Source organism: Sitophilus oryzae, unplaced genomic scaffold (genome assembly GCF_002938485.1).
Source record: "Sitophilus oryzae breed Bouriz unplaced genomic scaffold, Soryzae_2.0 scaffold_465_pilon_pilon, whole genome shotgun sequence".
Lineage (NCBI taxonomy): Eukaryota > Metazoa > Arthropoda > Insecta > Coleoptera > Curculionidae > Sitophilus > Sitophilus oryzae.
This window is the reverse complement of record NW_022147046.1, coordinates 1,051,241-1,077,943: the sequence shown is the minus strand read 5'-3', so window position 1 is coordinate 1,077,943 and position 26,703 is coordinate 1,051,241. Positions and strand designations below refer to the sequence as shown.

The 26,703-nt window shown below is 30.0% G+C and overlaps 1 protein-coding gene across 1 annotated transcript in view; it reads right to left on the bottom strand.

Annotated features, from left to right (window-relative positions):
* The window catches only part of LOC115885861 (adenylate cyclase type 2-like), a 373,787-nt gene that overhangs the window by 61,765 nt on the left and 285,319 nt on the right, over positions 1-26,703 (bottom strand). The window contains exon 9 of the mRNA XM_030904883.1: positions 9,033-9,165. Within this exon, the coding sequence (XP_030760743.1) occupies positions 9,033-9,165 (133 nt within the window). The remainder of the gene's footprint in view (positions 1-9,032; positions 9,166-26,703) is intronic.

The window sequence follows — 26,703 nt, the reverse complement described above, 5'->3', positions numbered from 1 at the left end:
CAACGAATAGAGATGATAGGTGTTAAATAACAGCTTTTAGGCTACGATTCGAGACGCATGGATGTTAATTTTGGTTTTTAAATTTTGGTTATTGTGACAAAAAAGGTTATTAAAGGTAAAGTAAATCCTCATTATTTAACTAATGTTAACTAAAGCATATATTTTGTTTTTCTGTTGTAACATTCTGTGCTCAAGCTTTTCCTTATTTATTTGATCTGACAAAGGTGTTATACAGGGTGGTCCGAATTGGATTCCGGAAACTTCGACAGCATATTCTGCAGATAAAAATAATTAAAAAAATCGTATAAATGTAGGTTCTAAAATACTTAGTTTTGGAGATACAGGGTGTAGAAGTTTTCCAAACAATTTCTGAAGCAACGTCAATATTAGTATGAAAATTGGTGGATGGGTGTTTTTTGACATGAGAAATTTGGATTTTGATGTCAATATGACTCCCTTTTGCAGGTGGCGCCATCTACACGTATTTTAACTGTTTTGAAGAGTAACAACTTTTCGTCGGTACCTGTATAAAACTACTGCGTAAAAAAATATACATTTACGACTTTTTTTACATAAAAAAGGTCTCTTGGTAAAAATCGCTACGAGGTATTTGGAATCGAAATACCTGTCATCATTGACATCAATTAAATATGTTGACTAAATAGTAATTAGACTGAAATCATAAATTTGAAATCTTTTTGTGTCAAAATATCAAAAGAAACTTTTTAATCATCATTTTTTCGCAGAAAAACTTATGATTAATTTAAAAAAATAAAAATTTATTATTTCAGTCAAATAACTATACTCAACGTGTGCTTATTTTTTGTCAATAATGACATGCAGAGAATAGGTACATTAAAGAAATGCTAACTTCATGTTAAAAAATGGAAACAGACGCCACCTGGTGTCGCCTGGCAGTACTAGCTAAATTGAGGGGAATTGGAGGGGCGGGGCTTAAAAGAGGGGAAATTTTTAAAAAAATATTTTTATAAGTATCACTGACTTACTGTTTAAAGTTAATAAACATATTTTTATTACTTTAATATAATTTAATGTATTAAAAAATATGTCTATTAACTTTACATAGCAAATCAATGATATTATTAAAGACTTATTATTTTTCAGAGAAAATTCATAGTAAATAAATTACACATTAGTAAACATATCATTTATTTTTTAGAGCTGCGATTTATATTACAATAATATTGAAATATATATATTTTTTAACAATGAAAAAGAATATCCCGGAACCTGAAAAAGAAAGATGATCAATTAATGACTTAAATTAGTTCAAAATACATTTTGCAAATAACTAGTGAATTGGACAGATAAACATACTATTAAAAAGACATTTTAGTAGTATATTATCATCTATTTACTGATAATACATAAGTATATAATAGGTAAATAACATGCATAAGGCACTATGATACAACTACCTGTATCATGATAACACACTAACATCACAAAAAATATATGCTAATTTAAATTTCTTTAATGGTCTAATGAAACACTATCTAGCCTCAATGCATGCCATTCCAAAGGCAAAAAAAACTGTTATACAAATAAATATAAGCTGAATAAAACATAAACCAAGCCAACGTGCATAAAAAACCAAAAAATGCATCAAAAAATACTTTTATCAGATCATACCCTTGGATATATTATGTATTTTATATATCGCACATCCCGTTCAAAAGTTTACTAACTCAAAATAGAGAATATAGAGAACATTGTCAAGAGAAGTAAAAGAAAATTTAAGTTAAGGCAATATGCTCCTTTTTGGATATTAATGGCCAAATAATATAATGTTGATTTAATAAAATTTTACTGGCATCCTTCTGAGGTATAAATCAGATTAAAAGGACATTGTTTTTGTAATAATTGTTTGTTTTGTAAACATTTTTTGAAGACAATACAGTTTTGAACGGGCTGTGCGATATAAACAAGGATCTTACTATTATTTGAGGTTAGAAAGTATTTAAATAACATAAAACATAATCAAAATCATTTGTCATCATAAATTATAGAGGTACTTACGTGTTTTGATATTATTATCAGGAAATAATACGTTTAGTTAAACAGGTACGCTGCCAGGCAAGTTCTATCGGCGGGTCTTTGCAAAAGTTGAAATCTAAAAATACAAAACTACGTTTACATCTTAGTTGTATTTACGAATAAAGTATTTGTGTGTAATTTCTGACTTACCAGTTAATTGAATAATCGCATTAAATACATCCAAATGGTAATTTAATATTGTAAAAAGCAAAATTGTTTTAAATCACTTGCCAGGACAGCCCGGCCAGCTTCTTTGTTGACAAAATGGCCGCGGTGTCATGATTTAAGCAATGTGAGTGACAAAGAAAGCCAATGCCTGGCAGATGTTGCTTTCTTTGTCGTTGGTCCTGGCACGTTTAAATTTGACTGTTGCCTGTTTTCCCATACAAGTGACACCCCCGTGATGACATGTATTGATTATTTCCATTCTAAATATCTTGAGAACGGTTGCCCGTAGCGATTTTTACCAAGAGACATTTTTTACATAAAAAGTCATGGAAATGTATATTTTTTTAGTCAGTGGTTTTATACAGGTACGATCGAAAAGTTATTACTCTTCAAAACAGTTAAAACACATGTAGGTGGCGCCCCCTACAAATAGGAGTAATTTTGACATCAAAATCAAATTTCTACACCCTGTATCTCCGAAACTAAGCATTTTAGGACATACATTTATACGAACATTTTTACTTATTTTGATCTGTAGAATATGCTGCCGGAGTTTCCGGAATACAGTTCGGACCACCCTGTATAGCATGTGTATGTATTTAATAGATTCCATTTATGCTATTTAGACTCAGAATCCTAAATTTAGCTAAGAAGTGTACTTTTATACAAGGTACCACCAATAAAATAAAATTTGTTGTCTAATGAAACCTTTTTAACTATTGTCTTAGGTGAATGTAGGGGAGAAGGATTAATCACCGCGACCTTACCGATCTATTGTGTCCCTCTTTCTTGAGTTATAACTCATCATACAGTCCCAGGGTTTTGACAAAAGCCAGTATTTGGGACGGTTTTACAGAGATTAGTTCTCCATCTCCGATATTAGTCGTACCAAAGTTTATGACACGAATGGTTGTCGTTTCGGCACATTCACTGATGAAATGTTTTGGTGTTTCCCCATTTTTCTCACAGAATCTGCATTCGCCGTTTTTTTTAGATTCAATCTACTGATGTGTTCAGGGAGGAGGCAGTGATTATTAACAGTTAGTCAACAGATTTTTTATTTTTATGAGTAGATAATAATTAGCGATGGGAACTATCGAATGGTTATCGTTGAGCCACGACTATCGAATGCTTTTGATAAATGAAATTTAGTATTCGTTGGATTTTTGTATGCGTCAGTGCATTATTAGTTCTTCCAAATTTTTATAACTTCGCCGTATAAATACTGTGCTATTTTTGCGTTTATTAAAATAGTTAAAAAACTAAAATAGTAGTTATTTTTTAATTTTATTTATTGACGATTGTGTGCATGTGCAGGTGGTCAAAATTTTTCTGAAAATTTGTGTGGTTTTCGGTAGTCCGATCTTTATTTAATTTTATATGGTATATGGTCTATTTTTTAATGGGAAATTTTGAGAAGTAGCAATTTTTAAGAGAGATGAGAGGAACTTACAATTAATTTTAAAAATACATATTTGTATTTTAGATGTTTTAATAATATGAATTAGTTAGAACTTAATAATCATATTTAAGTAATGTGGTTAAGTAAATGGTTATCGAACTCAAACTATGGGGTGAGAAAATTAAAATGAAAGTTTTACACGTGCCAATTTAAAAGAAAAGATTTTTGTATTTTGTTTATGCTAATTCTCTTACATGTAGTTTTTTGCGAAGAAATATTTAATTTATTTTTTAAAGTAAATGCCAGTAAAAGTAAATATAATTTTTAAATAGTAATATAAAGCACCTAATATAAATAATTTTGATTTCTAATTTTTTATTTATATTTTCCTTCCATTACACTGCATGCTTAGAAAATTAATAAATGTTTATATTTCATGATTTTAAAATTTGTTGTTAATATAACAAATTAGTTCTGTAATTATTATTATTTAATAAACCAACGTTGGCCACACACAAAAATTTAGAGACTAATTATTTTTAAATAGTATCTAATATAAATAATTTTGACATCTAATTTGTTGTTTATATTTTGCTACTACTTAAAAAAAATATTTATATTAAATGGTTTTAAATTTTGTTGTTAATAGGTATAACAAATTATTACTGTTATTATTATTTATTAAACCAGTCTTTGCTTAAAAACATTAAAAATAATTTTCCTACATCCAAAACAACAAGTATTATTGCAGTGTAACAACAGAATATTAATAAAAAAATGCAGAATATATAGACATGCCTACTATCCCTAACTAACTAAAGCCAAACAATAATATTCTTTGATAATATCAACTAATACCAAAATATGACAACAGCGCCCTTCATAATGTATTTTCTGTGTAAATACTAGCACCTTAATAAAAAAAATAATGTGTCCTTATCTATATCTGACTCCGCAAAAAATCAAAGATGCCGGCTTCTTTCATAGCATTGCCACCGACCGCTGTCGGGTTTCTCGGAAAGAAACCTACGTCGCGTCGCCGGGCGACAACTAAAATTCAGTTAATATTTTATTATAATCGATCCTGACGAATAAATGAATTTCATAAATGAATGGTTTTTGCTGCCGAATTACTAGAATACAATATTTCAAGGCAGATGACGGATCTATTCGATAATTTTTATTCGAATAGTTTTCAACGAATGTTTTCTTACTAACTATCGAATTATTCGAACGAATTGCAACTATCGAATGTTTCGATACTATTCATTCGATACTTCCCACTACTAATAATAATTGCTGTTATTTAAATACTAAATATTAATGTGTGTAACCCTCTTAAAGCTTGTTAAGAAATTGTTTTCATCCTGTCTATGGTAATTTTTATTATGGTAGTCCAGTCAAGATAATCTTTTTAAAGCAAGAAGTCGGTATTAAAGACTTCACATCATCATTCTTTATTAATATATGTAGGGTGAAATTTAAAATAACAAAGATTTGATCAGTTAACTATCATCGTGAATGATCCTATATAAAATTTCTACTTGATTTCTTTATAAGAATTCCTGTTATAATGTTTTAGAATATTTGTAGCCCGGATATAAGGGAAGTAATTTTTTTCTCTGTTAATGCCCTTTGATGTTATACAATTCCGTTCAAGCTAAACGGCAGCGCCGTTACGAAAACTCTCTTCCAATAAATTTTCCGTCTGACCGATTCACGTTTTATAAATAAATATGTGAAATTTCGACGGCAAAAGACTTCGGACGCTCTCGGTCGAGATTACGTTGCGTAAAAGAAGAGCGTTCACGCTCTAAAAACTAATCTTCGTGCCGGTCGATCGCAGAACTCATTTCGCTCTAACAGAAATTAGATTTTAGTGAAAGAAAAATATTTTGGTTCTATTTCGGTTTAAATGCACACAAAATAAAAGTGTATAATACTAATCTACTTTCGTGGTTGATCTAAATCGGATAGATATATCTATAGTTCATATCAAATAAACTTTTAGTCAGGTGATTAAGCTTGACCGGCACAGCGTTGCCCTCCTTTACATATTTTCTTTTAATCAAAATATTTTATGAAACAAAAATAAATTAATTATTAATATATAGACAGTTATTATTTACATCAACAAAACACACCGCCTCAACAGAACATGAGGTCCTTTATGTCCCTTATTAAAGGACATAAAGGGAAATTACTACGGCTTTCCCGTTCAAGATATTCTAATAAAGTTGCGATGAGTTTTTACGGATATTAAACTACCTTGTAAACTTCGCACTAAAAGAAGTTCTACAAAGAACAAAATGTCATTTTCAATCGAATAAAGTAGAAATATACCGAGGGTGCCATTTAAAAATCAAAAGTTGTAGTCATTTCCTGCGAAACAGGAAGTGACCAAAAACAATTGAATAATAATAATAATAATAATAAATAATGTTTATTCAAACTGATCCAATTACAAAGTATATACAAGACTTATACATAACTTACGAATACAAAATAGTGAATAAACATAATATCCTCTTAAGGTAGAACCTTGTCTGAGGAGTTTTATTTCTACAACAATAACTACAATATTTTATACTAAATTCTTAACTATATCTAAATGTATCAAATTAATATATTTCATTGTCCAACACTTAAGCACGCTAAAACACAAGTTATTACACAGCGGTCTTATCTCCTATATCTAGTATTTTATAGGAATAATTTAACGAACATTTTATAAGTACTACTACTCCATCATTTTTATTTAGACTTCCTTCATTATATATAATGTTGTATCCCGGTATCCCTATATAAATCAATATTCCAAATTTTAAAACTTTCAGTAAGTACTATACAATCAAATTCAAAATCTATTCCACGTAAAAGAACAAGAAGCTCATCAAAATTGTGATCTATGCTACGAATATTATTATGAAAAAGTTTAAATGATGATAATTCAATGTCAAATTTACATATATTAATGTCATCCACCACATCTGCCTCAATCAACCTTGTTTCAAAGTCCCTAATATATGAATTCATTGTTATCTTATATGTTAAGCTTTTAAATATTTAACTTGCAATCTGACCCATATCGGAAACACCTAATTTTTCAAAAGAGAATAAAAGATAAAATATATATTTTTTTGTTTTACAATATACTCCAAATACCTTTAATAAAGAAACAAATAATCTATATTGGTTTATAAACGTCCATGTATTTACTATATATTTAAATATTAATAGTCTATTTATTTTTAGCCCAACACCAAATTAAATTTAAACATATAGTATATTTTAATTATTTAAAAGTCCCAAAAGTGCAGAGTCAAGTCGCGATATATGCTTATATCTCCAATTAGACTAAAATTACAAGGAAATTGTAGCCGCGCACAAACGAGCGCCATCAATGTATATAAATAATTCACTAACGTTTTGTTTAAAAAAAAATGTCTCTTTACACTTGACGACATCTTCATTTCTATACCGGCTTCGAGTAACTTCTTGTTGCTGGTCTTCCCTTATTAGTTGAAGGTAGGGATGCGGTTATAAGGCCAGCCGAACCCCTGCGAGTTTGCGTAGTCGATGCTCCCGGATTAATGGTAAATTCAATAGTACTGGTCGGCTTAGCTTTTGGATCCGGATAGTGAGTTTCTTGCTTGTGACGCTCTATAGGTTGTACAGGTTGTTCGTTGACGGGTGTCCCCGGAGCACTTAGGGATGGTCTAGATGGAATATCGGTAAAGACTTCGCAATCAGATTCGTTACCTTTATTTCCTCTCTCCACCAATTGTTCGTAATTATAAGTTTCGCTGCCAATTACAAGAGTATCCCTTTTAATGTACGCCCTTAAACCCTTTTCCTTTGCCTCTTTTAAATTTTGTTTGAGTACCTTGTTCACCACTCTCTCTTTCTTGGAAAGATCGTGGTTAATAAAAATGTTCTTTCCCTTCAGCTTATAGGCGCTTCGAAGAATCAATGCCTTTTTTAAATATGAATTGAGTTCTATACGTAGCGGTTTCGTTGAGTCGTTTCCTAAGTAGTATAAATTGTTTATATCGCTTATATTTATATCTACTTCTAACAGATTTCTTAGTTGCTCGGTTACCCAAGTAGCTAATTCAAAGTCCTTTAGGTTTCTGTGGTCCCGTAGCCCAAATATTATCAAATTGTTCTTCCTAGCTAATTTTTCTAGTGCTTGTACCCTGTATTCTATATCGTTTAATTTACTTTGTATTACAGTAATACTCTCCTTTAGAACTTCCGTTTGAATTGACAAATCCTCTCTCACCGTTTTAATGTCTTCTTTTAATTCTTTTTTGCTGTTCTGTATTAAAGATTTGATTTCTTGAAATTGTTTGAATATGAGCGTATCTACCATTCTTACGGTGTATATTATATATTATAATATCTGTTACTCAAATAAAAAATATTGCAATTGGCAACGACGTCCGCTGTACTTGTCCAAAACTAGGTCAAATAATTATTGTTAATCGATTTATGTGATGGTTCAAAGTCCAAAGTTATTGACCACGGCGGGGCGTTTTCTAACAAATTTGCCTTTTTAAAGATGATTAACCGTTCTAATTATGGCACTTCTTTATTTAAAGACTAAAGACTTACTTTGTCAACTACTTGTAACACTGTATTTAATTTATTCTAGCTAGGAACCACAAAAAACTCAAAAAATTTCTCCGCGATTACAACATTAATACTTATTCCTAAGCCTAAGAATACGTCAATCAATTCTAATTTATGTCATATACTGACATACCAAATCTCGTTTTTTATCTAAAAAAATAAATAAGTTATAGGGGTGAGCCACTTTCAAGACACACCCGGTATATTGTAGAATTAAATTATGAAGAATATACTAAAGAGTTAGAACCAGCTATTTAAACTTATTTAGTTTTACAGTAGTGAGCCTCTAGCATTCTTAAAAAAATTAAATTTTAAATAGTATCAAGATTTTCAATAATAAAGGATATGTAGCCGTATGTATAGTAAATGTGGCCAAGGTATGTACGACATTCAGACCTGCAGAGAGATCTTAACATTCCTTACGTTGAAGAGAGACGGAAATCCACTGGCAAACATAAGGCCAAATTGCGTTCACATATCAATGTAGACACATCTAAGTTGCTCGACAACCGGAATTTAGTAATTACCTAAAGAGAAATAAACTCCTACAAATTACTATAAATGTGTGAATGCGCTTATGTTTTTGTTTTCAACCAAAATATACAATATTTAAACAAATTTCCTAAATAACAAAAATTAGGTATTATTTACTATTTACAAATCTACATTTAATTTTGTATAAGTTTAAGATATTTTAAAGAAAAAACAATGACTCGTTATTATATTTATAGTCACATTATGATAATGGACGTAAAATAATTTTATTTACCTTAGGTGGAACTATAAGAAAAGTTTCGATTTTGTGGTCAGCCAAGTATCCTTCTCTGCTAGCACCGTCACCAGGTTCTACTTCAAATTTGTCTCCTAGTTGTTCTAAAGTTGCACGCGTAATATGTACACGCCTGAAAATAAAAAGCAGACATTAGATATTATAAGGTAAAAGATAAAAAACATGTTAATTTAGATTTCTCAAACTTCCTTTACTTAATTTTTTTACTCTATACTCCCGAAATACTGATGAAAGTCTAAATACGCGTCCATTATTTTAGTATTTAAGTAATTAGTTTAGTTTTTAGTTTTAGTTTAGTTTAGTTTAGTTAAACGCAACTGTAAAGGATATATGTATCTGTTAAGTTGTTTCAATAAATAAATAAATAAATAAATAAATATTAGTCGTATTATTTAAAAAACACGTGTTTGTTTATGTTGCGTGGAAACCAGAATTAACTAATAGAACTAATAGCTTGGAAATTACTGTTTATAGTTATTTTATAAATTCCAAAAGTTATTTTACATACATTTTTTTCTTTTACCTTTAGGTAATAATTTACACAGTGACAGTGTCAAGAGTAAGTACAGTAACCAATATTTTGTTATTTGCCTCTAACCCTGATTAGAATGATCTTAACATAAATATAATTAAAATAATTATATTCATGTTAAGGCCATTCTAATCAAGGTAAGACACTAATCTCTAAAGATTTGTTACATAAAATTTGGTGGCAGCGGTGGGATTTTAAGTCTCACAAAAATTTTAATCATATTTATGGCTTTGCAGACGTTTTTCGAGATGCAAGGCAAGATCTTATGCAAGGCCATAAATATGATAAAAAAATGCAACAGCACTGACTAAACATGAATTGTCAACTGGGCATACTTTTAATTTTGAAAGGGTAAAAATTATTAAGTCTGAGTTTAATACCAAAAAAAAGGAACTGTGAATCCATAGCCATCAAAAAAACACCAACGCGGAAAATGATAAACAAGAAACGAACAACATTAGTAAACTATATCAAGCAGTGCTGAAATAGCCGTCTATCGGGCGACTTAAAAATAGTTAAATTCAATGATGTACCTGTATACTATATGTTATCTGTGTGTGCATGGGTTATTATTTTAAAGATTAGGATTAAGTTTTAACAAAAAGTACAAATCTACGTTCAGGGTAAATCATTCTTGTTTTATTATTTTTGTATTTTTAACTGTTTTACATGTAAATATTATTAGTTCTGACAGATGGTCGAAAGGTCATGATATATAAAATTATAATATATAAAAAAAGGTGCCCGGTGGCGTAGAGGTACAGGCTCTCGTCTACCAATCTCAAGGTGTGGGTTCGATCCCCCCCCCCCCATTTCATCAGCTGACTATTTTTATTAAAAATAAAAATAGTTTGGGTACCTAGGTCGACTCAGCCTTAAATGAGTACTTGGGATTCACAATACTGAGGTAATAATAGGCGGTTGAAGCGTAGTGCTAGCCATATTACCTTCCTTGTATACCGAACGGCTCTAGTATAGCAAGCTGTACCTTGCTACTCCCAAGGCGTTAAACGCTATATACGGGAGCTATTATTATTATAAAAAGACCAAGTTATGGTCGAAACGTCATAATATATAAAAAAATATCAATAAATAATAATTAATGTATTAAATCTTTAAACTATTTATTTATATGACCTCAAACCAAGAATTAAATTTGCTTAAAATATATTTCATACGGTCAAAGAATAATTGAAACTAAAATATTAAAATAATTATATTGAAATTTAAAGAAGGCGTTCATTCTTCTCAAAGAGACCTGCTTCAAATTAAAAAAGTAGAAAGACTTTGACTTTCAGTCTTTTTTCTACTTTTTTAATTATATTGAGGTTAGGGTCATTCTAATCAAGGTAAGAGACATATTTAAAAAAAATGTTACATAAAATTTGGTAGCAGCGGTGATTTTAAGACTTACAAAAAGTTCCCTCTTTTTTCCCTAAAAAACTCAATTTAACGTCGAACACATGCGAACCTCTAAACTATACTTAAACTATACTAGGTTGAGTTTTAAGCTGAAAAATATTCCGTTACAGTAACATACGATCGAAAAAAAAAACGTCGTCAGAGACAGCTGGTAAATGACAATCCATGAGGATTTTGCTAGGTCAAGCCCTAGACGCCATTTACTTGGCCCGTACTCTTCTTTATTTTTTATTGTAATTTATTTTTATATTGGGTAAACATGATTTTTAAATGGTGTAGTTTAAAATTCGAGAAAAAAGTTTTTTGGAAACAGATTTATGTGTCGTTATCTTTTTTTAATCTGTCTATAATTAATGTTAATTTTCGACAAGTTTTATGTCAATTTTTAGTAAATGACGTCTAGAGATTGACTTCGCCAAATATATTATCGATTGCTATTTTTGAGCAGTCTTTGACGCCGTTTTTTTTTTCGATCTTACGGTATTAGAGTCGATATACTTTAAATTGATATAGAGGAAAATGTCCCCTTATTTAAGAGATCAGGTACTTCAGAATGCTTGGCGCCTCGTAATTAAAAGATATAAAATAACAGCAAAGAGTTAGCTAACTGAGTGTTAACTAACTGGGATTGGAATAATTATTGAAAGTTAAAGTTAACTTACCGGAAATTAAGCTTACTAAGTGGGGGTTAACTATCTGCACGTTAACTAACTAGAAGTCATCTAGATGCAAGTGAACTATCGAAAAATTAACTATTAATTAACTAACTAGGTCCTTGAATGACTTGAATCATCCAATCAAATACAGTATTTTGTATTGGATAATTCTTTGTAATAAGCTTTATTCATGAGACACTATAATTAAACCAACTTTGAATATACTGGTAAAATGATACTGATAATTTGACTGGAAATTATACCGGAAATTTGTAATATAATGGAAAATCAGATGACGTAAAATAATTATTACTCCTAATATATATATATATATATATATATATATATATATATATATATATATATATATATAAATGTGGTATAATATCGGGAAGCGGTCTGTTTCAATTAAACTCACTTTAATCTAAATAGCTCTATATTTCGACATCATTTATGTCTTCATCAGGAGCGTCAGAATTAGAGTCAAATTTTACAAAAAAAAAACATACAATAATGTAAAATAAACTACTTTGATCTACAAACCACCATTGACAACGTACGTATATAAAAAAAAAATGGCATGGATTTTTTTTTTTTTTGGATGGATTTCATGGAATTCAATGGATTTTTTTTTTATATACGTACGTTGTCAATGGTGGTTTGTAGATCAAAGTAGTTTATTTTACATTATTGTATGTTTTTTTTTTGTAAAATTTGACTCTAATTCTGACGCTCCTGATGAAGACATAAATGATGTCGAAATATAGAGCTATTTAGATTAAAGTGAGTTTAATTGAAACAGACCGCTTCCCGATATTATACCACATTTATTAAATCGTACGGTCGAGAATAATTAACAAATATATATATATATATATATATATATATATATATATATATATATATATATATATATATATATATATATATATATATATATATATATATATATATATATATATATATATATATATATATATATATATATATATATATATATATATATATATATATATATATATATATTTTTGTTTCGTTTCTTTGACCTGTATACACAGAGCGATCGGCAAGGAAATACGTACGTGCTCGTAGTAAAGTGTAATGTCCAAAAACAATTAAAAACAATAGTAATATGTGTTATTGTGTTGTCCAGTTTAACAAATTTTAACTCTGAAAGAATCTACGTTCAAGAGGCTTGAAAAAGACATATACTGTCGAAACGTCGTCACAAAATAAAAAAATAATGAACAAAATCTAGAAACATCTTTGCAACCCCAACGACCTAAAGCCAAGAGTGAAAACAAAAAAAATATATATATATATATATATATATATATATATATATATATATATATATATATATATATATATATATATATATATATATATATATATATATATATATAAAACATTATTTTTACAATATATTATTTAGAAGATTCCGTTTAAAAAAGTGATATGGGTCTATTTGTCCTGAATAATGCATGCTTATTTAATAAAATCAATAGTTCAGTTTATTTTAAAATGTACTCTTTAATTTTCTCCATTGATTTCCTATATATTAGTAATGAAAATGTCATTACTCTGAAAATTTTATAACATAATCTATCTAATCGAATAACATGAATCAATTTCGTGACCTTTTATATGCAATGATGTAATTACGAATATTAATAAATACAAATAGAATTAAAATACCATATTTTCATTTTATTTTATAATAATAAATGTATATTAGGAGTATTTTTATATTAGTATGCTGTATCTGTAATCTACGCTATCGAAAGATGCGTACAATTTATCTTAGATAGGAACATCGGAAACAGGAGATAGCTATCTTATCCGATAGTCAAGCAGTATTAAAAGCGATCAAATCAGTAACTATCAATTCGAAGTTAGTCAAAGAATGCCTAGACAAACTGAACAAATTAGACAAAGAAAATAAAGTCCTTCTACTCTGGGTGCCCGCTCACCAAGGTATAGAAGGCAATGAAAAAGCAAACGATCCAGCTAGAAAAGGAGCGAACACTCCACTAACTGGACCAGAACCGTTCTGCTTTTCAAACGGGAACCAACTTAAGGCGGAACTGAAGAACCTGGAGGACTCCCTCCGTAACCTGGAATGGGAATACACATATAAGTATGGTATAAGACACTCGAAAAAGTTCCTAAGAACTTACGACTGAGAAAAATTAAAGATTTTCCTTGATTTAAGTAAGAACAATCTTCGGATTTTCACGGGGTTTCTAACAGAACACTGTCTTCTCAACGAACACTTCAGTAGATTGATTGTGGAAGAAATGGGGAAACACCAGAAAACCCAGGGGCGGATACACGAATTTACTTTAGGGGGGGTCTGGGATTTATTTTAGGGGGGGGAGGCAAATAAAAAGTAATCTAGAATATGCTTTTTAGAGCGCCACTTTTAACCCAATAGCCGAATGTTTAACCCAATTTATAGATTTTAGGGGGGGTCCTTGGCCCCATGGCCCCCCTCTCTATCCGCCACTGAGAACACCTTATCACTGAGTGCGCCGAGACGACAACCGTTCATGCCATAAACTTTGGTACGGCTGATGTCGAAGATGGAGAGCTGGCCTCTGTGAAGCCGTCTGAGATACTGCCTTTTCTCAAGGCCTTGAGACTGTATGATGAGTTAGAGTTCGTTATAATTCAAGAAAGGGGAACACACAATAGATCTGTAGTAAGGTCGCGGTGATTAACCCCCCTCCAAAACATGCTACATTCTACATTATGCGTGGTGTGTCTGTAAACTTTAGCTGTGTATATTATGTGTCATTAATATTCTGTTCACTGTGTATTTAAGATAATTTAAAAAGATATCCAATTTTTTTTCGAAAAATATAAAAAAAAATTCTCGCGATAAAAACCTCATAGACATGTTTCTGGGATCTAAATATATCACCGTAAAAATATTTGCACTTATTTTATACACCCCGTATAATTCTTTTTCCATTAAAACATGCTAAATCTGCTCTAAAGTGAGTTATGAAAATATACTTCACTCTTAAAACCTAATAAACTAATTTTTATTTTTTAATTAACAATTTCTCCTCTAATTTAATTCCAATAATATAAATCTTAAATCGCATTAGAATTAATAGACAATATACTTTTAATGACACTTAAGTTAAAACTAAGTTATGTCTATTTAGAATATAAATTACTTTATGGTTTCTAATCATCATAAAATTATTTCATTATTTCTTCTAAATGAATTATTATTGAATTAAGAGACAATTAGTAAATCAACAAATGCTCTATCATATTCCCAATTTTTCAATTAAATTTTGAATTAAAGCGATAATTAAAATATTAACAACTTGTAGGATTTTCTCCATTTAAGAATACTTAATTTAGAAACAAGTAATATATTTTTAATTCATATTTATTAACAAAAATATAAAATAAATCTATATAATCCTTTTTTCAAATAAATTTTTGTTAACAAAAATGTAGAGGGTGAGCCAAATTGGACGCTTTTAAAGGGAATAGAGAGATTTCCAAAGCATCTTTTCACGTAGAATTTAATGGTTCGAGTATAATTTTTTTTAAATTAATAATTTAAGAATTATCAACAGAAAATTTGATTTTTTAAATGGAACATCCTGTATATTTTTCACTCATTGGAAATAATTTAAAATTACCTTACAGTTAAGGGTTGAAACCTTTGGTGTTACGCAGCAAAATAAAATTACACTAAATCACCACAATACACCAAAACACTTTTACTTTTACACTGGACGCGCGTTTCGCTAGCCATGTTAGCATCATCAGCAGATTATTATAAACTGTTTGAGTTTATAATCATCTGCCGATGATGCTATTAGCGAAACGCGAGTCCAGTGTAAAAGTAAAAGTGTTTTGGTGTATTGTGGTGATTTAGTGTAATTTTATTTTGCTTAAAATTACCTTTCCAAAAATATAGCACACTTGATATTTTGCTCGATTCCTCTTTGAGATATAGAGTTTATTAAAATTCGCCCACTTTGAATAAGTAGGCTTTGAACGGCGTCGGCTGTAATGCAAAAAAAATCTAGCGGGGAGCAGCAATTAAAACGAAATTAATATTTGCAATGAGAGATGCAAAATTTTATATTAATTAAAAACTATATTTAACCAACATCAGCACATTTAAACTATATCTAATAACAATAAAAATAAATAGCAAACCAAGACATGAGATTTTGCTACAGGTGTTCGACATATCGACGGACGGTCTTCTGTTATAGACGGGGACGTTTTTAAACATTTGTCGCGGAATTCATTAACTCAGTGGGGGTGAAAGATACCCTCGCATAACAGCCAAGTACCTCCAATTCTTGTCTAGATTATACGGGCAATTTAAAAATAGGAACCTTTATTCTTCCGCAAAGATACCCTTAAGATTAGATCCATAGGCACTAAATCCGGCGGCCTCGACAGCCAACGGCTGAGATCTTGGTTAGCTATTCAATTATTCTAGAAATTGGCCGCAAAAATTTGCTGATAACTTCAGCGTTCTGAGGCGGTGCTTCGTCTTCCTGGAAAAATATATTTTCGAGTTCCATTAGAGGCAGATCATGAATAAGGCAAGGGGTCCTACTAGTTAAAAGTGGCGAACTTTTAAAAATTCTGTATTTCGAAGGGGGCTATCACAAAATATCAAGTGTGCTACATTTTTGGAAATGTAATTTTAAGTTCTTTTCAGTTAATTAAAAATATGCAGGGTGTCCCAAATAAAAATCAATTTTTCTGTTGATAACTCTTAAATTATTAATTTTAAAAAGTTATACTTAAACCATTAAATTCTACGTAAAAAAGTGCTTTGGAAATGTTTTCATAGAAATACAAATTTTCCGTAGCAAAAAATTTACAGCGATTTGTTAAAAATGCACTTTTTTGAAAAACATCCCGTACCTCCGAAAGAGAAAGAAAGACAGATATCGACGTGCGGTTTTCACCATCATGTTTTTGATAAAAAATTAGCTCCAGACACCGATATTAGTTTTCGTCTATCTTTTATAGAGAAGGGTGTTTTCCTTTAAAAGCGTCGAATTTGACCTACCCTGTACATAATCTTTTTATTCTTTTCTTACAAAAGTCAGTCGGAAAGAACAAACTGAGGTTAATTACTTTAAATTAAGATAAACTAAATTATCATTTAATGAAACATTCTGCAGCAACATTGGTGATTAAATTTTCTAAATTATCTGCACTAAAAGACCAATTAACTCACGTTTTTCGCATTTAAAATTACGGCAAATTGCATGAGAAAATTGTTTGGTTTCTCTTTCCACTGTTTTCTGGTAATAGACTTTTGCTTTTGTTAATTAGAAATAGTTCAAAATGTTTCTCTATTTCTCGTAATATAGATAATTTAAATAATTTTTACAGAGAATATGTCTGTATAAAGCAGTTACATTTTAATGGAATATTTTTTAGTTTAGAAAACAACCTAGTAATAGTTTAGAGTTCCATATGCCGTTAAATTATTATTTTAAAGTCATAAACACTGGTTAACATTAGAGAATGCTGTTTTTCTTTGAAAAATATAAGTAACTGTGTTAGACTTAAAATCCGGTGTCCAACGCAAATTATTGACAAATTCACTCGTTACTCTACTACTATCGCTAGAGCATAAATGTATTTTTTTCTACTTGAATATACAGAGAATTATGGATATTTTTTGAGTACACAATTATTGATTATTCGCAAGTAACTACAGAACAGTATAAAACGGAAAAGAATAAAAAAACTGCTTATAAAACCAAGAAAAGAAAAAGAAACTCAAATATTCAAAGTTGATATTTAATATGCCACCAGAATCGCTGATATGTAATATTGTTTCCAAATTGAATCGTACATTTTTTATTCACGCACTCGTTATTTTTTAAGTTCTATATGAAAAGTTATTATATCTTTTTAAAAACTGTAAAAATTCTTAAAGAAATACTTTAATTATAGTACGTATTGTAAATCGATAAAATCTTGAATATTATTTGTGGATTATCTTTTAAATGTCAATACCGTATGATAGAATAAAAGCGGCGTCAGCGATGGCTATGAAATAAAGATCGCTATCATTTTATACGTAAAATTATATGGGAAATGTCATCGATCTTCATTTCATAGCCATCACTGACGCCGTTTTTATTCGATCATAAGGTATACAGAATGCGTTAATTTTTAAAGACTTCACATTTAAATAAATAAAAACTGACTAATCTACTTAAAAAGTCAAAAAGAAAAATTGTTTGCATTATATTTAGATTATATCCATGGAAGAAATTTCTATTTTGCTTGGTTACAAAACTTAGTTTTCATAATTTCATGATATATGATTGTCAGATCTTAATATAATTTTATTAGAACTCCTCCTCCTGCAAGGTGCCTTCACTGTTCAGGTTGGCGATTAATATGGCATATGACTCTCTGTCCAGAGCTTGGTGAATAAGGATGTTTCCGTCGGTGTGGATCTCTTATGTTACGTTTCCTCCCTATGCTACGTTTTCCATCGATTTTTCCTTCTATTATGAGCTGTATTTCTTCATATTCTAAGTGCCACATTATAAGTCCAAGGTAGGAAGTCTTTTTGATTTTAATTGTGCCTGTTAGGTGTGCACGCGTTTTCATTCTGTTTAAAACTTCACAGTTTGTTGTTCTGGAGGTCCAACTTATCCTCAGCATCCGATAATACATCCACATTTCATGCACCATTCATCCACCGTCTTCTTGTTTTAGCATCCATGTTTCGCATCCATATTGAAGTAGAGCCATATATAACATTTTAATATTCTTAGCCTCGTTGGTATAACTATTCTCGGATGGCATAAAAACATCCGCATATTGAGGAAACCAGTCCTAGCTATTTCAATCCTTCTTCTGATTTCCTTAGAGTGGTCTAGCTGGCTGTTTAATTCACTGCCCAAATAAATATATCCCATGATGGACGCCATTTATCATTATTATGCCGTTTATCATTATATTAGAACTAACAAATAATATATGTAAACTATTTTCAACTTGTCAAAAAATAGGAAGAAATAATTTTATATTGAATCTAGTTGTCGAATTTCTAAATTATTTAGATTTAAAATGTTAATCCTAAAAACGGTATATTATAGGTTTCTCTATAACACAATATATTTATTTACACTAGTTTCATGACTGTTTTATTCACAATGAAAATAAAATTATATAGGAGCTACGGATTTGTTAAGCTTTTTTTGAAATAATTTTCTTGTTTCCTAAATTTAATGTATACTATTTTTTCAATAGAAATTGCTGATATAATCGCTTAGAATTTTTAGCGACCTAAGACCAAAATTATTATGGAATCTGCAGTATAATAATTCCATATTAATGCATATTGTTTGGAAGATATTATTTCTTTAAACAGTAGTAAGTTCTAGTTAAATTAAGAATATACTTTTTATTTTTGTATAATTATGTTTTTGTGCATTTAGTTGCTAGTGTTAAGTGTCGGTAACATATGGCGATGTCTCAATTTATGTACACACATTATTTGAAAAATCAATAAGATTATTATTATTAATATACGAGTAATACAGGTAAATACGACGACTTGTTCTTTTCTAAAATAGCTTAATAATGAATTAAAATGTAAAATTTTAAGTAATCAATATTATACAGGGTGATCTGAACTGTAAAATGTTCGTATAAACGTGTGTCCTAAAATGCTTCGTTTCGGAGATACAGGGTCTAGAAGTTTCATTTTTATTTCGAGTTTTTCCAAATAATTTATGAATTAATGTCAAAATTTGCATAAAAATTGGTGCCTGGGAGTTTTTTGACATGAGAAATTTAATTTTGATGTCAATATGACTCCTACTTGAAGAGAGCGCCACCTACATATTTTCTAACTGGTTTGGTTTGCAGAGTAATAACTTTTCGTCCGTACTTGTATAAAACTACTGAGAAAAAAATATACATTCACGACGTTTTTTACATAAAACAGGTCTCTTGGTAAAAATCGCTGTCATCATTGACATAAATTAAACACGTCAGGTAAAAAATTAGACTGAAATCATAAATTTCAAATGTTCTTGTGCCAAAGGTTCAACTGAAACTGTTTTATCAACATTTTTTCGCAGAAAAATTTATCATTAATTAAAAAAATAAAAATTTCCCGAGGGGCAAACCGCTGACAAATTTCTGTAGCTACACTAATACCACGAATAATTCCAAAAACGCCAATACCTCATACCAAATAACATCTTGTTCACCAATATACACGGTTTACCCCTCTAAATTTCCCAAATTTATTATTTCAGTCAAATAATTATCTACTCAACGTGTTTATTTTTTGTCAATAATGACATGTATTGACATATATTTCCATTCTAAATATCTTGAGAACGGTTGCCCGTAACGATTTTTACTAAGAGACATTTTTTACGTAAAAAGTCACGGAAATGTATATTTTTTCACTCAGTAGTTTTATACAGGTACGGACGAAAAGTTATTACTCTTCAAAACAGTTATACCGCATGTAGGTGGCACCCCCTAGAAATAGGAAACATATTGACATCAAAATCAAATTTCTCATGACAAAAAACTCCCAGACACCAATTTTCATCCAAATATTGACGTTGCTTCAGAAATTATTTGGAAAGAATCGAAATAAAAATGGAATTTATACACCCTGGATCTCCGAAACTAAGCATTTTACGACGTACATTTATACGAACTTTTTTACTTATTTTTATCAGCAGAATATGCTGCCGAAGTTTCCGGAATACAGTTCGGACTACCCTGTATAATAAAATAAACACAAACTCTTAATCCACCTGTGTGTGGAGATCAATACAAACCACCCTATCAGCTAAATATAGCTTGATTACTAAATCAAACGATGGTAGAGCAAAAAGTGATGGCTACAGAACTGTGCCGACTTTAATGAAAAAAGCGAACGGTCCATTAAGGTCGTTTAATGCAGCTTGCAGGTTCAATCTGGAATTGAATGAGACGTTCTAATCGAATACCCCGCTGACCGATATCGAACTCTAGGGGGCCTTAATAAGTTTGTTGGTTTTTACACGAGGTCGTGCTTTTGTTCCTGTTTTTTGTCGATTGAAAATTGTTTTGATAGAAGCAAATTGAAGTTGCTGTTTGTGGTGTGCAGTGTACGTATTTTAGGAAAATAATAGTTATTTATGAATCAAGGGAATAATAAAGGTGTTAATTATCGATGGCAAAACTCAATAATTGCCCGAGGATATTAACACTTTATAATTCGGCAAAATAAAAACACTAAATCACCACAATACACCAAAACACTTTCACTTTTACACTGGACGCGCGTTTCGCTAACCATGTTAGCATCATCAGCAGATGATTATAATCTGATTTGAGTTCATAATCATCTGCTGATGATGCTAACATGGTTAGCGAAACGCGCGTCCAGTGTAAAAGTAAAAGTGTTTTGGTGTATTGTGGTGATTTAGTGTTTTTATTTTGCTGTGTAACACCAAAGGTTCCAACCCTCAACTGTATACTTTATAATTCCCTTGGTATATAGATAATTTTATTTCTTACTAAATTTAGTGTATTTTGTCCTCGTTTTTGTCCCGTTTTAATATATACCGGGTGCGTCTCAAAAGTGGCTGACCCCTATAACTATTTTATTTTTTCAAATAAAAAAACGAGATTTGGTATGTTAGTATACTAAGGGCTGGCAAAGGTGAGTCTTGGGCCGAGATTTCCGTATGTAAGGAGAGTACAATGCGTTTTATAAAATACCGAACAAAGCTCAACAGTAAACACGTTGCCAAACGCACGAAATAAACCGAGAAACTAACACACATATTGCTAAGAGACGTGGAAGGGGATATTATAGTAGATTTGTCGCAGTTGAGCGGCCGACCCAATCAGTACCTCTGTCAGTACTTCACGATTTAATTACGTCTCATGATACCTTATTTGTTTATTTACTAACAAGTCGTTGTAATTTTCTCTATATCTTGAAAATTTTTAAGTGCAAGTTAGAAACACTTGCATTTTTAATAATAATAAGTGGAATTGAGTTGGTGTTCGACAGTGGTCGCGCTATTAGAACTTTAAATTCAAAAATCGATATCTCGAAATCTATTAGAAATAAATTGATTGTAGTTTTTTCAAAAACTTTTTTAATATTTCTGCTATATTTTCTTCGCAGACAATATGTGAAAATCTTTATTAATAAAAAAGTTGCACGATTGCTGAAAATATATTGTGTGAAAATATTGTTGTTTATAAAAGTAAATGGATGGGTTGTTTAAAATTTTTGAATAGAAAAAACAACCTTAGCGAATTTTAACTTATTTAAACATATTGTAAAAGATCCGATCTTTAAAATAAAAAATAGTTTCAATATCTAAAGGTGTTCTTAAGTTATGGCGTGTTACGTGTTAAAAAGTTAAGTTTTTAAATTACGACGTTTACGACGTTACTTCTCGTTATAAAAAAATGGACACCCTAACGAGATCCTTATAATTCGATTTCAGATGCTCAGAAACATCTAATGATTTTATCTAGTTGTCTTTTCGAAAAAAAGTTAAAGCGGTGTGCGATCGTGATTTTACTTTACTTGATAGAGAAAGGCGTACCGCGGCAACGCAGCAACAGCACACCGTCGCATTTCTCTCACTCCGACTTAATAAGATCCCTATGCGATTTACTTCTACACATGTAAGTACCGACCCAAAAGTAACAGTTGCCAGCTCGGTATGACATAAATTAGGATTGATTGACGTATTTAATTGTTTTTGATCACTCCCTGTTTTACCGCAAATGAATACAACTTTTGATTTTTAAATGGCACCCTCTCTATTTTTTTACATTATTCGATAGAAAATGACATTTTGAATAGAATGACATATATCATATAAAGTTGACATATGATATACAGGGTTGTTCACCACATACGACACGGAGTATTGTAGCTAAACGATTAGATTTTTACAAATTTTAGGTTTTGGGTTCGTTGAAGGACTATTAGAGCTACAATTTAGAAATAATTTCACAAGATACAGAGTGTCCAAAATAAGTAAAAAATGCTATAGTTGTATTTTTTTAAATGGAACACCCTGTATATTATTCTATTTTTAGATTCTACGATTGAAATAAAGGTAAATTTTATTAAGGTTTATCATACTTAAACCTTACCCTTTTTGAAATACTTTCAATTTTGTGAAATTGCAGTAAAAATTTTAAGGCTTCATTTCTCCAAGGGTATCAAAGTTTTTAATACTAAATATTTACTGAAGTTTGTTTATTGATCAGTTATTGTGCTGCAATAATAAAAATTATACTACCTTATTCAGAGTGTCTAAAATTTTATTTTAAATAATTACTAGCTTTAAACGGCAATAACTTGTTTAATTGAAATGGAACGCCCTGTATATTTTAGGAGAATCAGATGCATAATTTAATTGTCTATCAAATTGTTTTATACAACTTTTTACCTATCCTTTCAAGTTTTCGTAGAAAATGCATTTTCTTATAATTTAGACCTCATTTATCAATATACCCATGGAATATTGACATTTTAGATTGTTTTTAAAGCAACAAATGTACAAAATGTACAGGCTAGTAATATTATCGTTTTTAGCAAAATGATAATATTACTAGCCCATTTGTATGCAAAAAGAAAACTATTTAAATCTTCATAAAAGAGTATACCATTAATTAAATATACCACCATTATTTCCGCCCAAATACTAATTAATTACATACTTAATTATGTTCGTGAAAAAAATATTCTAAATAAATGTGGATTTGAATCAGAAATCAATATAATAATAAGTTATAAAGATGAATATCTCTGTTGTTACAAATAAGCATTTGTCAAAAAACGAAATATCATTTTTAAGGTGTTACTTTTACCACACTGTCTAATACACATAAAAAATTCAGTTTTTTAGTTTTTGGTGCAATTATTATTAATCAACGCAAACAGTCAATTAATGTAGTTTGAATACTGGAATCATATTAATTGGTCCTCTTTAACAAATATTTAAACAGTTTTTTTTTATTTTTTAATGAAATAAACAAACTATATCGACAATATTAGTACAGTACATCTGCTGGATCTGTATCTATGAAAGGAATGCGGACAAAAAACATTTAAATAAACAGCAATATATTTTATACGTCGATTTGACGAGTGCGTCACCGCAAATCGCTCCGCCCACTCATTTTATTGGCTACTTGCAAATTTGTTGAATTTTTATTGATGGGACGCGTCGTCTAATTTTTTACGAAAAACATCGAGAGAATATCGTTTCCCCTCTCACGGATAACCCGTAGCCACAGAACGGACAGACGTACTGTATCTGTACTGTTTAAAAATATGGTACATTTTTAAAAATAATCTAAAATATGTCAGTATTACATGGGTATATTGATAAATGAATTTAAAATTACAAGAAAATGCATTTTCTACGGAAACTTGAAACTATAGGTAAAAAATGGTATAATACAATTTGATAGACAATTAACTTGTGCATCTGATTCTCATACAATATACAGGGTGTTCCATTTAAATTAAACAAGGTATTGCCGTTTAAAGCTAGTAAGCATTTAAAATAAAATTTTAGACACTCTGTATAAGATAGTATAATTTTTATTATTGCACCACAATAACTGATCAATAAATAAACTTCAGTAAATATTTAGTATTAAAAACTTTGATACCCTTGGAGAAATGAAGCCTTAAAATTTTTACTGCAATTTCAAAAAATGAAAATATTTCAAAAACGGTAAGGTTTAAGTGTAATAAACCTTTATCAAATTTACCTTTATTTTAATCGCAGAAACTAAAAATGTAATAATATACAGGGTGTTTTGAAATTAATTAAAAAAATTTATTTAAAAAAATACAACTTTGATATTTTTTATTTATTTATTTTATTTTTTCTATTTATTTCTTTTATTTTATTTTTCTCTGTATCTTGTAAAAATATTTTTAAATTGTAGCTCTAATAGTCCTTCAACGAACCCAAAACTTACAATTTGTAAAAATCGAATCGTTTAGCTACAATACTCCGTGTCGTCTGTGGTGAACAACCCTGTATATCATATGTCAACTTTTGACATTCTCGCTTAATAAAAAATCGTATTTTAAATTTCAATCTAGAGTGCCATGGCTATGCTAAAAACACTAAATCTTAATCAAGGAGCCTTGGAAAAATAGATTTGATCGTCTAATGTTTTAGTGTCTTGTCCTGGCCGCATATTCGGAATTCGCCGACACATTAGCCGCTCGGGATAGTTCGGATGCTGCGTAAAGTGCCGACGTATTAGACTAATACGTCGGCGATTTACGATGCGCTTAAAATATTGTTACTTTCTTCGCAAGTTTCTAAATCGGATTAAGTTGATCTGCATAATTTTTTATGATCAATCAGTAATCATCTGTATTGGTTTTCATTGTTTTCCAGTGATTAGCACATTTCGAGCAGATTGCTAATTCGAAAACATGGATTTTAAGACATTACCAGCTGTACCTGATAAATAAATAGTCTCCAATAAACTGAGGTTACAGATTACTGATAAAAACAGATTTTAGATTGTAGATGCTGCTTTTTGCAGAGAAATTAAATAATAACAGTAATACTATTAACGTATCATTAATATAAAATAAATAGTAATAGCACAGCTTTTGTTTATACTGCGCAAAATTCTTATACGCTTTCATGTGAATGCTAGATATACCATACGATTACAAAAATGGCGTCAGAGCTGGCATTGGAATAAAGATAACTGTCATTTTGTATGTAAAATTATGTAAGGAATGTCAATGATCATCGTTTCCAAACCAACTAGACGCTGTTTTTTTTTCGATCATACGGTACTTGCGATAAGTCTTAAAACTTAACTTACCCTTTATTAAGGCTCCTATCATTCTATTATCGGCATGGAAGCTTAAAACTGCTTAGCGAGTAAATTTTAGTGTATTTTTATTTTATTATAGAATGGATAAGTGCCTTGGTAAATGTTAGAAGAGAATTTTTTGAAAGAGTTTTAAAAACATTTTAAGATTGGCTCTGATACTACGTCTAATAAGTATTTAGGAGATTTCATCACTGCCATTTTGATGGCAAACAAAAGAAAAATAGGGAAGCGAGCCGCAAAAGAACTTCACGAAATATAGACTGTCCAGTAAAATTATTAGTAACTATCAAACAATTTCTTGTAGATACAAAATTAAAAAAAAAATATGGGATTAGGAGGTAATAAATCCAAAAAATAAAAATATGTCTTAATGTTTTTATATTCATATATATTTTTGCTAATATATGTTTTTCTTAGACTTAAGTTGTTTAGTAATGTCTATAAACAAAGTAATCCACCATCATTTCGCCATTAATATTTATCTAACAGAGAGTAGGTTTTTTAAATTTTAAATTTTAGTTAGAATTTTATACTAAAAATGACAAATTGAAAATTGCTTCATAAAATTTTTGAAAAACATATTGCTTATTTTAAATGGAATACACCGTAAAGTTTAATTTTAGTATGAAAGATAATTTCTGTTCAAGTCTGTTTTGTATGATTTTCTAACAGTTCTCGATTTACCATAACCTATAATGTAATGCAGTATGCAGACAACAGTATTTCGTTTTCATAAATCACCGACGCATAAGGGTTGGGACTAGTCTAATACGTCGGTCCTCGCTTTAGCAACCGTCCGTCGCTGTACCCGACCTAATCCGAGCGGCTAATGTGTCGGCGAATTACGAATATGCGTCCTGGCCGGTTAAAAAATGCCCAAATCGTATTTTTAATCATATCTCAATTTTTTCAAATAGCACAAGGGTGGCTCATTAGCATATTTGGAAAAGGCATTTTTCTACGAATAATTTGATACCATACACTAGGTATTTCGAGTCAAATTTTCGTTACGAACCGCAAGTTATAATTTCAAATAAACCATATGCGAAAATGTCAAAAGTTGACATATGATATTATGTCATTCTAATCAGAGTGTTATTTTCTATCAAACAAAGTAAAAAAATGCCTAAGGTTCCATTTA